The sequence below is a fragment of the Dufourea novaeangliae genome, unplaced genomic scaffold (assembly GCF_001272555.1).
Source record: "Dufourea novaeangliae isolate 0120121106 unplaced genomic scaffold, ASM127255v1 scaffold177, whole genome shotgun sequence".
NCBI lineage: Eukaryota > Metazoa > Arthropoda > Insecta > Hymenoptera > Halictidae > Dufourea > Dufourea novaeangliae.
In genome coordinates, this window is record NW_015374070.1 from 23,401 (window position 1) to 41,275 (window position 17,875).

The window sequence follows — 17,875 nt, forward strand, 5'->3', positions numbered from 1 at the left end:
TTGAATTCAAAAATTTATGTTCGATCAACAGAAACGTTAATATGAAAAATTATTTCCGTGTAATTCTAGAATTTCAATGTTTGTATATATTCGCAATCTAATAAAATTAATTGGACTACCAATGTCCCAGTATAATATACAATTAGATAATCTATGATTACATATTAATAGCTCAATAATTTGATATTTTAACATCTTAGTAACTTGATGTTTCAATATTGATTAGTAATCGAGGTTTATTGTAATTTAATAATTTGATCTTTTTAGAAAAATACGTCTTTGTTTTACATTCTGCAAACTATAATTAAGTTATTTACCCAGTTGTATAATTACTTTGACCAGAGTATTTCCATATTAAGTGGAGTGTTTAATCTATACCGGGGTAGTTTATTTTCCTAAATTCCACTGTAATCTGTTATGCATAATTTCCGCAAGCTAAATATGTTATTACATAACCGTGGTATTATACGGAAAAGGATTCATTTCTGCGTGACGACACGCGAATTTGTGTAACCGCAACGAGTATAACGAACTCACCACAGCGAATATCGTTTTGAGGGTTGGGAGGAGAATACAAGCGGGTAGACCACCAGCATACATTCTGCTGCTTTCTCCTCGATAATAGCTTCGTCATAACGTAATGTAGCAATTGGATCGAAGTACTTGGATTAAAACATCCGAAATTGGTTGCACGACAATACGAAGAAAAATTTAATCCATTTCAAGCCTTGAATATTTTTTTCCAAAAGTAATTAGGTGTTTTAACCCTTTCTGCCCTAATTGTTTATTATGCTTCATAAATGAATTAATTGATTATACCACATTGTATCTTCAGGCTTCTGGTATAAGTTATAAACACTGAGTAAGTTAATGATTCCAAATGGAATCACACGAGCCAAAAGGGTTAATCAAGTAATTACTATTAATTTGATATTGTTAGTTCGTGTATAAAATTATTAATGCCATTATACTTTTACAATTTAACCGGTTTTTATATTATCAATTGATTATTTTTGTGCATCCAGCAAGGAAAGCCTTCGAATGCGAAAAGTCTGATTTCTATAAAACTTTATCGGATTACAAAACATGTTGGACCACATTCAGTCTGAAGGGGTGAAATCAACCCAAGTCTTCCCATTTTTATGGCGTTTAATATCTATTATTTTATGACAGAAATAATTATTTATAACACATAACTTATATATAACTTAAGATTTTATCCGTTTCTTATAAATAAAACATTAATTATAACAGATATAAACACTCCAAATAAAAACATTGTCCTTTGCGTCGGTTTATTTAAATATGAGAAAATATATTCTTTTGTGTTTCTTACTTGCAAAACAAATTTTACTCTCTTCTTTTTTTAATAATACGTAACTTTACAAAAATTCAAGTGTCTTGACCGGATCTATTTAAATAGTGACGTGTACTATCCTGTCATTAATTTTCTCTGTGACAAATAATTTCTAATCTTTCACGCTTGTATACATATATTTTCTTTCACTTTACGCTTGTTTATATAACTTCTATTTGATACATCTGAGTATTTACTTTTTGTTCTCTAGCTTTTCCTTATTACCGCACTTTCAATATCAACAGGTGTTTATAGTTAAATAAGAAAGTATAAGAAACAAATAAATAAGTCCACATCAAACTTTCAATATTCTAACACTTTTAATAAGTTTGAATCTAAATATAGATTTGTATACATTGATTAACGAAAACAGAATTTTTATAATAATTTAAGTTTTAAATAAATTTTAAACTTAATTAAACTTCATTAAACGATTCACTGTACAGATATTTAAGCAATTATATATAAGTACTATAAACATATAACATTTACAACTCAATTATTACACTGTTTCGTTTGAACCTTACAAAATTTCGAACATCTTGAAAACCGCAATGTCGGAGCTGCTGCACTACCCTCCTTGGTTAAAATGTCCTACAATTTAATAAATTATCATTTCTCAAGATTTTTCAAAGCATTTGGAACTCCACACATTCTTCCCTTAAAATTATAATTTTCTGTGTGCTTTGTGACTCTCTAGAAACAGTCTACTTTATTCGTTGTAACTGCTATTCAGAAGATTTTACTGGTTTATATTGTCGTACGTAACAATCTCAGTTTAAAGAATATATAATAGATATCATTTAAACCGTTTCCTATATTAAAATGTCCTATCTCATTTCCTTTACAAAGGTTAAAATGTGAAGCATTTAATCAACTGCCACGTTAACTTAAAAAAATTGTATAAACTGTTACGAGATAATAACTAATTTTTTAAATTTAGTGATGTAAAACACAAAACCTGATTTTTCTCGGATCTTTGAAATGTTAGGACAATTGTGCTAAGGAGTGCAGTGCAACTCGTATAAGTTTCACTGATAATCTGGAGATTATTTACTGATCGAATACGTTCAAGATCGTCATTACTACGCCTGTGCCTTGCAAAATGTAATTAAACCGACGGGATCCTCTTTTATGCGAGAGGATGGATTCCTTCCTTCCTTTCGTTGCTTTACGAAATCCGAATTTACGTGACCGCAAGAGCCGAAAAGAAAGGCACCGCAAATGAGTAGCGTCCTGTCTGGTGAATCGCGATTCAACCAGAAAACAGAGGCAAACTGAGACCACCAACGTGTATGTGGAGGGATTTCCTGAGAACGCTTCATGCTAATACGACCGTGGATTGGCACAAAAACAAATACCAGATTTAGCTCTCACCTGAACCACCCAGTCATTTTTTATGCGCTGCGGTCTGACGTCCGTAACGAGTGTATAAGAAAGAATTATACAGTATTCCTTCTTTATAGTCATACCGTACAGAACTGTCAATGTAGTATACGGAGGAGTGGACTGAATTCAACTACTCACAGTGGTTGCAAATTACAAAACCATAGCATAAATCTAAGGTGTATCATTTTTAACAAATTATATTATAATCACTTCAAATTAATATAAAGCAATATTAGAAAATGCTGATAATGTTGTTGCATAACTTTCTTGGCATTTGTAAGCATATGCAGGTACATTAAAGTCAAATACATAAAGGTCAAATTTCTGAATTACAATATTACTTATTAATTAATTTCTAACTATAATATTTTTAAAAAAAGAACCGAGCCCTTCAATTATACTTCTACGAACCTTAACACGCAATCTACAAAAAAGATGTAATAACAATGGTGGTAGCAGTGGAATATTTTTTTCTCTGATACATACTGAAGTCTGATGTGTATTTAATATAATTAAAAAATATATTTTAAATGAACATTACGTCGTTTTAAGTGTGACACACGTTGGAATAATTATCTTGTCTTGGTGTTACAGTAGACCCCATGCAACACGGATTCGTATAATACGACGGAAATATTGTGATCATGCTTGTATAACATGGTAAAACAGACTTGTATAACACGGTAGATACAATCTGCGTTTTCACCTTCCAATTAAAACTACCACATTAAACTTTTACATTTTTCACAGAACATATCTTATAATAAACAGTACATAAACATTATTTATAAATATGTGTTTCCATATGCATACATAATGAATATTATCTACAACCTATGGGACTCATATAATACGGAACGTATTCCCCGTGTAATAGGTGGGTCTTTTGTATTCCTAAATATTCATGGTTTAAACGATTTCGCAAAGAACAATGCCCTGCCCAGTGAAGATACATACAAAAAGTTTCAAGGCACTTAAAATGTTAATTTTCACCTAGCTATCGTAACACTAAATACGAATATTAAGAAGACGAGGAAAAAAAACATTTTCGTTAATATTTTACATTTTATTAGCGAGCAGAAAATGGAAGATCGAGAAGCTGCTTCCAGCGGGATCACAATTTCATATTTCGATAGTGGAAACGCTTCATTCACGATTATCTTCGTGTCGCTCATAAAATATCGAACATATAAACGTATAAAATAAGCAGAAGAGGGGAAAAAACAGACGCGACCATCCCCCTAAGCGACGAGTTTCTGCCTTTGAATCTTAATTTCGATGAAACGTCTCGTATCGAGCGATCGTAAAAACCGATGCCCGGTCCCACGAGCGCCAAGCGCGGCGATTGGTCCGGTTGGGATATCGGCGCTTCCCTCGGCGCAAACTTATGCTGATTCCACCACCACGACGGAACTTTCGCTGATCAGACTTAATTGACTGGTCGTCAGATAGACGAACTCGTCGGCGAAGGCAATAAAATGACCGAGAAAGACGAAGTCGTCGCCTTTGTCCACTGATTACGACGCCCGAAGGTTGGAACGTATTTTTGAAGTTCTCCAAGATGTTTCGGTCGCGTTTGAATCGGAGCCGAGCGCCGGATGAACTTTCGGTGACGTCTTTTTACGATTGACGAAGCCTGAAGATGATTATGTAATCCATTCATTCCTCGCGAATAGGATATTACTTTGGCAAAAAGTATTTGATCGAACAAAGTACAGCAGGACGTCGATTATCCGAATGTCGAATGTCGGAAACGCCGGTTATCTCAAATACCGATTATTGGAACATTGAAAGAGTTATGACTGTTTTCTGAAAGAATTAATTTAAACAGAGCACAGGAAAAAGATACCTGCCATTTATTACCCTTAAACAAATGTAAATTATGCAACGGTTTAATTGACATAATTTAAATATAATATAAAATTGTATACGGAAATGCTACTGTTTTATTCATTTTTATTGAAGAAACTAATGACAAATTACTGTTCAAACATTTATTTGTGTTATTCTGCCATCTTCCATGCAATAAACGTCCATCTTTCCAAATTACTTGCTTTCTGTTCCTTTTATGACACTTACCAGACTTTGGTTCTTCTGGACAGATTAGCCGAAAATCGTTAATTCGAACGAATTTGTCTGCATTTTAGTTCGCATAATCGACATTCTACTGTAAAAGTTTCTTGTCTAATCTAATTGTCTAAATCAATAATATCAAAATATATATCTTCATTTACTTACAAATTACAGAAAATGGAAAGTAAGCAGAGTATGCAGGAAAAATTAGTTAGTTTCATGTGTCAAAAGAAAGTTTAAACAATTGGTATTGTCACCCGTGATGTTCAGGAAATGAAAAATATTATCATATTTTGTGACTTTACTTACACAGTTTTTTGTATTTTCATATATCAGTAAATTTTAAATTAAGGAATTCTGTGTCTAACTGGAACGCATTGTGAAATACATCTGATGCGACGGATTCTGACCCAGACTTTTAAAGAAAACCATTGAACTTATCAATTTGAATAATATATATATTTACTAAATAATATTTGTAGAGTATGATATATTTTTATAAAGTAAAAACAATGTATCTTTTAAAAGTTACAGTTCGTTTATGAGAGCGTCTTAACGAAATTTCCTTTCCATGGCAGCTATAGTATAGACTGTTGTGGTTGTGTGAAATAAAAAAGCAAATATTTTCTTAATTTGTATGTGTGTGGCTATAGCCCGTACCAGAATAATTTAAAAAATTCGAGAAATAAATAACTGGTGCACTCCCAAACAAAAGGTTCAATTTATTAGAAAAACTCGTGGTACGGGCTAGAATGACACATCTGATGAACAGATATTCCAAGTTGAACTAAATCGGTCAATTAGTTTTTAAGTTATCATGGCCGCCGATTAAGAAAAAGTAGCTTCGAGAAAAACGCGATCAAAGTTTCAAGTACTGTTTTAGAGCATAAAAGAGAAATGTTTCATACTTACAGCTAATCACCTATTCCGGACCATATAAAACACCTTTCTCTTCCTCAAAAAATTGTTGCAAATTGCAAAAAAAAAAAATCCGATTTTCTGAAACCGTCACACTAGGCATAACCTCTTAATCTGTAGAAACCACGCCATCTGTACTTCCTACACGCAGTCGGATACCCTGTACAGTAAATTATCCTATCTATACGTAATATCAAACAAATATTCCAACATTTGTAGCAAACATTCAAACTTTTGGTTTTTCGCTCACCATTTCCCGTCAATACCAACCACCCCGCGATAGTTTACCCGATTAATCGTTTAAACACCAACTTGGAATCCTTATTGTTAGATACTGATTTTATTCGCCATATATTATTCTCATAAAATTCTGCCCATCTCCAAATTCCCGGACAGTACCAGTGCCGATATCTCGAGGGAACGTCGTCGGGGACCGTGTTCCGAGCCCGTTTGGTCCGGTTTTTCTAATTCGCTAACGATTTCGCGGCCGTGGTCCCGAGGTTCACGGGACGACGCGCGATTACGAGTTTAAGGTAGCCGACACTCGAACACCGTCAGCGGCGGCGAGCTCGACTCCTCGTAAAATTATCCGTAATAAAATCGTGATTTACGCCCGTGTTCCTGGAAAGCGGACCGCTCGAAAACGTTCCGCTATCCTCCTCGTTTCTCCGCCGGTTTTATCTCTTCGTTCGTTCGCGGCCCAGGATAGTTATACGAGGTCGAGCGCCACGAGGACGACGTTATTCGGATCATAAGACACTTTGACCTTTCCTTGTGAATCGGTTCATTCTTTACCATTCGAAAAACGGACGGTTCGATTTCGTCCTTGTCATTGTACTTTGAAAAGTTTGTCCGCTTTGCTTTTATCGATATTCTCTACTGTAGCAATTATTGCAATCTTTCGACGGAATTACATTGGGTTTATTTCCTCTTAAGGGACCACATACGTACCCACCTTTGTCATCGTGAAGAAAAGGCTTTTTTCAAGAATTTTTACTAGGCGTCAAATTTGCAAAACACAACTGTTTTTAATATTTTTGCTTTGAAAAAATAACTACGTACAAAATTAGTTACAAAGAACAATTCTTTACAATCAAAATGAAAAAAGAATCATGTTCGTATCTTTAATAGTCACGGAGATAAAAATTCTTTTGTGATGGTAGTTTTCGGAAAAATCGGTGAAAATTGCCAAATTTGAGAGTCTGTATTTTTTTTAACAATTTCCATACCAGCAAAATAATGACTTAACCCTTCCTTATTATTTACCTGCAATGTGTACCTGCTTTTTACTTTTTATTATGTACAGTAGAACCAAAAATTAACAGAACGATTACCAAAAACACCGACTCTCTCAAATACCGATTATCCGAACATAGAACGAGTCGCGAAAATTTTATTGAGCAAATAGTTTAAAAGATTTTATATACATGTTTGGTGAATCATGGGAAAAGATACTATACGTTTCAATCGATAACACAATATATGTACCAGATTTAAAAAGTGCAATCCTGATGATGTACAAGAACAACTAGTAATACGAAAAGGTGGTCCAGAATGTATAATTCCAACAAAGATGACGTTCTTTCATCTATTTTTGTTGAAGAATATAATAGGGTGCTACGTACCGTCTTAGAAATATGTTTGGTACTGGTGAAATATTTATTTTTGTTATCATATGATCTCCCATATAATAAGCATTCATTTTATGATATTGTTTTATTTCTAATCGTCTCACGATTTGCATGGAATTCTGGTTTTTCCAGACCAATTAACCTGAAAAACCGTTTATTAGAACAGATTTGTTGATTGAATCGATTGCAGACTGATTTAAGTGGAATTAGTGTAGAATTATTTTTAAAAAATCACTGTCAATGTATCGCAATTCATTTGAATGAATATTGCTGAATGATACAAACAGCTTAATTAAACAGATTTTTAAGATTGTTTACAACATTGAATATACAATGATGTACATTTTCTCTACAATGAGTAAAATTAATAAGACTTTGTTTGTTTCATCCTTTAAGAAACTTTAACTTTTTCTTATTCTACGTTTGGTAGCGTAAATGTCCCGTAATTTATAGATCGGATTATCTGTGAAATACAGTATACATATTAAGAAACATGTTAAAATAAATTTCAGCTTTTATGATCGAAAACACCTAATACAAACCATCTTATCCTTCATCGTGGTATTGTAACCGAAATTAGTCATTCCGATAATAAAATGTTGGTTGAAAATATTGTTATGACTAAAAATGCTACGAGTACAATTGAGGCCTCGCTCGTCTGTGCAATTGCTGTAACTGTCGATATTACGAGGGTTACTATACAACTAGCCTACAGAAAATATAACTGTCGCAAAATAATTAAAACGAACTATCTAAAAAACAAGAAAAACACTGTGCCACATATACAATACATACTATACAAAATTGAAATAAAGAGATAAGACCGATACAATAAAGGAAAATAGGAATAATAAGAATTAATAATAATAATTACGTTCTCCAAATAACGAGGGAGTGTAAAAATGTACATGGGAATAATCTGACAAGAACAAAAAACATGATTAATAAAAATCGTTGATAGTGCAAACTGTCAATACCGCAAACTAATACAAAGTCCTATGATGAGTAACAGAAGAAATGTCTGGTGTAGGTCTAGGTTAGATATTCAGCAGAGAAAAAGGACGTAAACGCTCGAGGGTCGCGCATAACGTAAACGCAAAGTAGAACACACGACTCCCATAAGTCGTAAAAGGAACCTATAAAATTGTACCCCATGCCCATGGCAACGGGGCAGCCGGCAATTTCATATATTTACGTCAATCTTCTCGAGTTATGAAGCAACATAGATGAAGGTAATCTATGGGCAACGGTTACGAAACCTGTAACCCAGAAATGGAATTACTTATAGGAACGATATAGTACGGTGTAATTGTTTGGAACAGGTTGATCCGTATCATACCGTCTGTTTGCTAAAAGAGTGACACAACTAAGAAAACTAGGTATATTTTTCAGGAAATAGGTTTGAAATTCTTTGTAGTAGAGAATGATTAATTACTCAAACATTAAACTATGAAAAATTTGTTTCTATTACACTTTAACTAATAGTCTTTGGGTTTTGAGGGTCCCTAATAAAATATTTTTTATGTGTATTGCTTACTATGAAAAGAAGGGTTAAAACAGCCCCATTTTTAACTATGACATTGTTCCTTTTACGTTTTGTTTTTTTGTTAGATTTACGTTTCATTCATTAGTCTCTTTAAATAACAAACGACAGATGATAAAAAGTATGATTTTATTTGTTACGTCTTTTTTATTTGCTATTATACGCAGTTTCCTGCGATGCATGCTGACCTACTTGTTCGGAGCTTCGTAGTACAAGCGTAGCGCGTACCCACCGCTAGCGCGGGAACTCGGCTGGCAAACTCGCGCTCTGATTGGTCGCGGTTTTTCGTTAATATCTCGGTAACGAAGCCTCAGATTACATTGTTGCTAAGGAAAAAGTTGTTCCAATTCACCCCCCGAGTGCCCCATTTCCGGGTCGGACAACATTTATGTTACACCCTGTATATGTATGGCCAAAAACAAAGTGTCCAAATAAGATGCACGCGATTCTGAGCAGACGTTAATTCACATTAGAAAGATAGTGCACATTTCACGCTTGATCGTATTTTGATCAAGAAAATGTCAATCCAATTTAGCGAACGCAATAGAAGAATTCATAAAAATAAAACAAGAATACAAAAATTTATTTTCTTATGGATCGATGACATTTTATGCGTAATATAATACACTCGACCGTTGATAGAAAAATTGTCTGCAAGAAATAAAGGAAAACAGTATAACAAAGCAAACGTGAGACCTCTAGCGCGCAAATGAAGACATGAACGGAAAAGGTACGTGAAGATATTGACTCTCACTACTCACGTGAGATTCATTCACAATCTAACAAAACTTATGAATTTTTTCAATTCAAAATTAAAAAAGATCAACGTCCTTATGCTGCAAAACAATCCCTAAATCGTTACATTAAACGAGACAACTTGAAATTGTAGGAGATTTAAATCCTTATCGCTGCCGCACAAACAAAAAGACACTAATGCAAACGACCTCGTACTTTTAACCGGCAGTCTAGAAATTATCATAAAAGTTGTCGTTCACGGTAATTCGAGTTTACGAGCACGAGCGATAAAGCGGTTTAAAGCTAGAAAATTCACTGTTAACGCGGCGAAACACCGAAAATGGGTGTTTAATTTTTTATCGGGTACCGGCGATGATATTACGTTATACGGAGATCGGCTTTATGCAAAGAAAATTCAATAGCCGAAGAGTTTATGCGTGGCTACGCGACGCGGCCCCGCCGTGGCGCGGGAATATTAAAAACGGAGCTTTTTTATTGGGGAATTTTATGAACAGCAACGAGTACTGTTTTATCACCTGCACCCGCTGGAGAACCGTCCCCTCGATTCGAAATTTCCTTGAAAATGCGCATGAAATTGCGCCCCGAAAATCCTTCCGAGAATAAGAATGCGACATGCAGAGCATAAAGTGTCAAGCTGCTTTTGATATTATAACTCTGGAGTACGACTATAAGATTATGCAGAGTGTTAATTTAAAATCGAGCATTTAAATGTGGCGAATCACTTTTGCAACAAACCTGGTTAGAAGCATGGATTTGTTTCTTTTTGAATTATGTATAAAAGAAAAAAATCATTGCTCGATGGAAGCTACGAGAAGGTGGTGGGTCCTATCCAACGGGGAGGGAAAAGACGGGACAGAATATAATTGTATTCTGGCTTCTAAATATTACAAAGAAAGTGTCATTTACAAAGAGTAGATAATTAAAACTATTATAAAAATATGAATAAGACCATAAGGAGACTACGAGCGCTCGAAAACGGAATTAGAATCAAGGAAAGTAATAAAAACGCTTATTCCGGGACCACCAATAAGCTCATTTTCTCGACTACAATGACTTAATTGTTATAGTCCATAGTGCAATACAGAGGACATCGGGTTTTCCGAGTCTATCGGAGGGGAGCGGTCGACCGGGCGATGCACTTACCTGAATTGTCGGACGCACAGTGGGCCAGATCGAAGAATTACCTGTTCACAACAGTTTTAACGGTATTTCAAGATTTAAGGACAATAATATATAGGTCGTTGAATTCGTCTTGACGTCAGCTATAATATTATTAAGTAGAAGATATATAGTGACCATAAAAAAATCAGGGTGACCTTATTTTTTATTTAAAAGGAAATGTTTTTTTAATTTTTTATATTGGAATTTATAGAGCAGGAAGTGCTGACTAATCTTTGTTCCAAACATTTTTTTGTCAGAACATCGAAAATGCCTGAAAAATCGTGATGACATGTGGATAATGAATTATAATTGAAAATTAGCTGTTCAGGCTTTTCAAACAAATAGAGTAATCCATAATTCTTGAATCAATGAAGTTTATTACGTTTAATCAGAGAAGAAGAATATGTGATTTTTTCTTCAAAAAATTAAAAATATTCAAACAAGAGTAAGTGTTATATTTTAGTAAATTAGTGAATATAATAAATTAACCATACGGATTTTCGGTTTATAAAGAAAGAAAGCATTGTCATTTTTATTATTCAACACGAGGCGACTTGACCGCGACAAATTTTCGAGAATCTCCCAATGGCCAATGGTACGGTTTATGGCCGTATTGTCTGCTAGTCAGCGCACCCGGGTAAGGCCCAGCGCAGATGGGTCCCAACTGTCCCAAGTTTATATACCGTGCGCTCGTGACGGACTTCAGACCAAATGTTCGGGTCTTTTGTATATTGTTTGTGTTAGCGAAATCTAAATTGAAAGTGACCGACGTCGAAAAAGTCTGAAAATGAACTACAAACGAAGTAAAATAATAAAAGTTAACGGTATCATCTGATTCTATAACCGTCGTTCCTAGTCTACGACGGAACAGATAGTATTGCAAAAAAGATGTAAGGATGTTATAATAACATTTACACATTATAAATAAATAATAGACTTTTGCATGTATTTCATACATATACACACTAATGCACTTACAAACGAATTATAATTAAACAAAGTAAAGCACGTACCGTAACATTGTACACAATATATTGTAAAATACATAACATAATATGACGGAATGCAGTGTATTAATACATTCATCATTAAAACATAAACATAATATGACGGAATGCAATGTATTAATGCATTCATCATTAAAACATAAACATAATAAAATTATTTTAATTAAAGTATATTCCAAGGATAATATAAGAAGCAAAGATATGAAATTAAATATGACTAAATATGGTATAGAAATATGTGTAAGTAAAATTCATTAAATAATATAATGCTATCTAACATTAAGACATAAACTTAATGGAATCATTTTAAACAGTAAATACAACATGACCAATTCAATACATATTTGATAAAAATTGTAGCGTATAATCGGTATAATATGTCATCACGATCATCGATCATCGACCTACGTGATCGACGAGGTATAAGAGGCCACAGCAGAGCTCGCCATGTGGTCGAAGCAGAGAGATATTCTTTTCTATATAAATTTACTTTACTTTGTATTATTCTTTTCTTAAATATATGTATATTCTGTGTATCATTAACAAATGGTGTTGTCGATATTAATTACGGACCCACAGAAATGAATTAGAAATCGATAAGTCGCTTATTGATCTACTAGTTTTTTTCTCGCGGTTTCACTAGCATAGATTTCGGAATTTGGTAAAATTATTTTTTTAACATAATTTTTAAATCGAATTATAATTAAAGTGTGTAGGACTTCTTTTATGCACATATAAAGATTGAACATTATTCACACGTCCTGAGATCCATGGTACAATATTCTGACTAGGTGGCTGATTAAGTGGGTGAAGAAATAGCAATGACGAAGGAAAACGCTAAGGCAAGTGATATTTGTAGTACAACTGTACATGGATAAGTATTAACCCTTTCGCTCCGACGCACTTATCACAAAATACGCTCGTTGTAAATAAAACGTGTCGCTGACGACTTGACACTGACATACGGATGTCTTATGTACAAAGCCAAAAAAAAAATGTAATATAGTACACATAGTACGGACAGTACCTATACATTCTTCGTGAGTGAGCGTCCACTTCTTGAGGGTATATACATATATACGTTTTTTGGAGCGAAAAGTTTGAATGACATTTTAATGATGACGTGACAGTTCGTTAGTAGCAATGTCGAGATGAAAAATTATACGCTTGAAAAAGAAAAGTTTATTGGTCGTCATATCAAGTACTTCATTACCTAACACGTTATTGATAATAATATATCACGAGTGGAACATGTCGAAGAGAGAGTGACTATGCTCTTACACACATAATGCTGCAAATATGCTTGCAATTGAAACAGTGGTGAACTACATTCTGTTTCGTTCACACATTAAACCTAGCCGTTACAAATATTATTCCCCAAAATGTCGCCACATGTTCAAACATTATAAAAGAAGTTGTTCAGCGAAAGATAAATTACTGAAGATGCACAAATTGATCATCAAAAAACAAAAATTAATTCACGAAGCAGACATTCGTTGGATTCGTACTATGTTTCGCAGGTCACTACAGTAAAAGCAAGTACTGCATACAGCATTGCAATACTTAGGAATCTTTTAAACCTTTAACACCTGTTAGGATGATGATCGCAAAATGTTTACCAGTACGGAACCTAGCCTTTTATTAACTTTTGAGCTAACCCTGTAACGGTGAACAGCGACTAAAGGCGTGCTACGTCAAGTGCTCGCTTGGAGGTCTCATTTCTTGTATAAATTATTTCTTCATATATGTAAATTACTGTTTCATAAATATAAGTAGAAAATAATTCAGAAAAATACAATTTGTGTAATTTACTCATATTAATTAGAAGAAATCGCGCATTTTGGCAGTTTCTGTCAGGAGTGTCAGGTGTCACCATTGCATCGCTGCACAAGCCTGCACGATAGGCGACAGGCACGTTTTGTTTTGGAGCGCTCCACAGTTAAAGGGTTAAGTTCGGAGAAACATGCAACAATTTCGAGAAGTACAGTTTGTACACAACAATGTACAGAATTTAAATCAACTGCATATAGGGACATTTCACACGAAATTGGATATTTTGGAGTATCAAATTTTTAAATAGTGCCCCACTATTATAACATGGTATTTCCTCAAAACAATTCCAAAATAAATGGTTAAAAAATATTTTATTAACTGAAATAATTTTTACTAGGTACTCTTATGTCTCCACTGTAAGCACCTACAAAGCTCATTTTAATCAGTTTGTTAATTCGATAGGTATGATCTATTCAAAATACATTGACACTATGTTTGAAACAGATGTAAAATCAACAATTTTAAAGTTTTAAAAATCCTGCGACATACATATGTATATCATTAAAAACTACAACATATTCAAGTGTCAACAAAATCCGAAATGTTACTCCAAAAAGTGTCCGATTTCGCGTGGAATGACCCTATATTAGTAACATCAACAGTATATTACCCATGAAATTAAAAAGAAAGAGACACAATACTTGAATTCCATTGTAATAATTCTACTTATACACGATAGGATTCATGGCCACCAAAGTGTAATACATAAAGGAAAAAAAGAAGAAAAGAAAAAAGGAAAAAAGAAGAAAGAAAGAAGATATATAAAAAAAGACAAAGAAAAAAGTAATCCTCTGTAGTATTGAAATAATAACATCAGGTAATATCGTCACCTTTCAAAATTAGCAGCAAAAGTTGTGCATTGCTTTCATCCGTGCGACGCACTTCCAAAGAGAATTTTCTGCGGTAAAAAATATTGCTAATATGACTCCACTTACAGACTATTTAAAAATAACATTTTATTTACCGTAGAGTCTTTCAATCTATTTCTTTTTTTGGACACAATATTTCCCGCTTTGGAAAATATTCTTTCGGAAGGTACTGATGTCGCAGGACAACACAGCAATTTTTGTGCTAATTTTGAAAGTTTCGGATACCTAATAGCATTAATTTTCCAATACTCCACAGGATCACTTTCTAAAACTTCAATCCGTTCCTTTAAATAATTGTCGAGTTCAGCCACTTCGCTCAACTCATCTGTATTACAACAATTGTGTGCACTGACCATAGTTTTGAAGTCACTCCAAAAACTTGAGATGCTTTCATCATCGGTGCTAAGTGAATTGTTGTCACTTTCTGTGGGAACTGTAATGATACCAATAATCAATTTTTTTAGAATTTCTACAGTTTCAGTGGGCATGAATCCTAATTGTTTAAATCGTGGATCCAACATGGAACACATGCAATAAATAGAATTATTTACAATGTCATGAAAATATTTGTCCATCATTTCTCGTAATTTCGAGGCTAATACATGCTCGTGTACATTTAAACATCTGTACATTTGTTGTACGCCCGGGAATACTTTCGAAATTGAAACATGTGCTTCCGAACTTAATTCTGCAGTGAATAAAGCGAAGGGTCCCAGTACTGATAAACAACTAGCCATCATATCCCAATCACTTGTTGTTAAACGTTCAATAGATACAGTAGACATCGCTGCTGATACAGCACGTTGTTGCTCTATTAATCTGCTAAACATTTCGTACGTTGAATTCCAACGAGTTTCGTCTTCTAAAATTAATTTGTGGTTTTCTATACCAAATCTATTTTGAATCTCAGTTAATTTCTCTGTTGCTAAACAGCTCGATTTAAAATATGATACAATGTTGCGACATTTTTGACGAATAGTAACAAGTTCTGCAATGGCATTCAACGATTTTTTGACTACTAAATTTAATGTTTGAGCGAAGCATGGAATGCTTGTAACACCACTGCCCAAACTTCTAACTGCAGAAAGCATACTTGGAGTATTATCAGTCACAACACATCTCACTTTACTCTCTATGCCCCAATCGTGAAATATTCTATTCAATAAACTTGATAGGTAAATACCCGTATGACTTCCAGTCACCTTTTCCGTTTCAAGCGTACACGATTTTAAAACGAATTCATTACTAATAAAATGGCACGTAACCGTTAAGAAACCATCAGTATTATTACTTGTCCACATGTCCGCAGTAATACAAATATCACTGACTTCGTTTAATTCGGCCTTTACTTGCCGTTTCTTATCAATGTATCTTTCGTCCACCCACTTCTTCAGTGTCTTCCTTGTCGGGAGATTATACTGCGGATTCAATTTTCTTAATAATTTTCGAAAACCTTTATCTTCAACGACGTTGAGCGGTTGCAAATCCTCTACAACGAAATCTACAAGTGCTTCGTCCAACACTTTTCTAATGTCGTCGGTACCTGAAAACAAACGATTAGATTAATTCATATTAAAATTAATGCTTTCATTGAAATTAAATCATAATAATAAATGGGAATATATTCTGTTCTTACTAGCACATGGAATCGGTTCAAATTCCGACGCCGCTGATGCAGACCTCGGGGGAACAGCAACAACCCGTTCAATACGATGTGCCCTCGCCAAATGTCTGATCAGCGACGTCGTTGTATTTGTTGCGAACACTTTTTTGCATGCGTTACATTCAGCACGACTTGGCGTATGATCGTTAGAATTAATGAGGGTATAGTACTCCCACGTCCAAGAACGTCTTCCTGCCATCTAAAAAATTATAATTGGAAATTATGCACCATAATATTTTCACACATATTATTTCCTTGATTTCACACATGTATTTATAATACTCTACTCACTTTAATAATACGAATGTGTGGTAGCAGTATTTGTCAGAAAAGTGCACACCGCACGCAGCACGGTTCAAACGCTATAACATTGAAAAAAATAACGAATGATTAACACAATAATAGTAATAAAAATACGAACTGCGATCAGAAAAGCGTAAGGGAACCTGTTGTACCTTGGGTACATTCTTTGTTTTCATTTTTCTTTAAAAAATCCTAAATAATTTACGGAGTTTATAGATTGTATATAGTTTAGTGATTAATAAGACACATAACTTAATTTTTGTAGAATAATTCCATTATATTTTATTTGAATTATAAATGATTACAGAAAAAACGGTAATCATGTCCATGGTTCAACATCCCCTATGTAGCTCGGACCTAGTATTTGTTTTTGTTAATTATGTATGAATATACATTTTTTGCTTTACAATACTACTTATAATATGCGATCTATCAGGGTTATTTAAATCTCTATTCTTATAATAATTTTAATATCTTTTTAATCAGTCTTACGGTATATCTAATATTTCTATGTTTTCTAGTCTTTACAACTTTTTTATTCTATTTTTATTACAGGGCACCTTAATAATTGATTTAACTGTTTAGAAAAAAAAGAAATAAAATATCAGAAAAGAAAACAAAAACCTGTCCAAGATACAATACGATTTTTAGGCCCAAGGATAAACACTATACAAAAATTACAAAAACAACTTCGTGTCATTTAAACATTAGCGATTAAACCCTTCTGTCTATAGCAAGCTGTGGCTAAATAAGGTACGAAACTATATTAAAATAACTGGTTGTAACTTTATGAACAGAAATAAAGTTATTTACAAGTTTCGACGAAAAAAGAATTACTTTGTATGTGAAAAATTCTTCAAATCGTCGTAACTCACAACGCGAGCGCTTACAAACTAACGTTTGTAGGCCTTCTCGCAGATTATGTATAAACTAGTATTGCCAATTTTGAAATAAAATTCCACGAACATTTAAAATTGGATATAAGACCGTGGTACAACCATGTCCGAGGTACAACAGGGTCCCCAAAATATTATTTACATTCTACATTACTTCAATCTATACCCGGCTAGCACATGACGCCTTGAAGACGGCTTAAAGGCGCCTCAGACCTAAAATAGCCGTAAAATAGGCGTCTTCAAAGCATTACGTGCTATTTGAGTAATAAGGAATGTTAAAGTATAATTGAAATTTCACTTACATTTACTTCTGATGAAGTTTCTTGTACGCAATAATGTAATAGCGCGCGACGTATATACTCTGGAACTCACTCACTGGTTGTTATCGTTATTGAAGTGATTAGAAATGGTTTGTTAGCACCGTTTCAGTCATTTCTCTTCTCGTTTACCCCCTCTACTGGTTATCCCTTTTTCAG

At 33.9% G+C, this 17,875-nt stretch overlaps 1 protein-coding gene across 1 annotated transcript; it reads right to left on the reverse strand.

Annotated features, from left to right (window-relative positions):
* Positions 1–14,632: 14,632 nt before the first annotated feature.
* Positions 14,633–16,679, reverse strand: LOC107190305 (zinc finger BED domain-containing protein 4-like; the record flags this gene model as incomplete). The annotated part of the gene is made up of 3 exons (XM_015579096.1): positions 16,656–16,679; positions 16,174–16,399; positions 14,633–16,080 (listed from the first exon to the last, which is right to left on the reverse strand). Coding segments are annotated over exons 1-3 (1,698 nt in total), but the record flags the coding sequence as incomplete, so codon positions are not given.
* Positions 16,680–17,875: the final 1,196 nt, after the last annotated feature.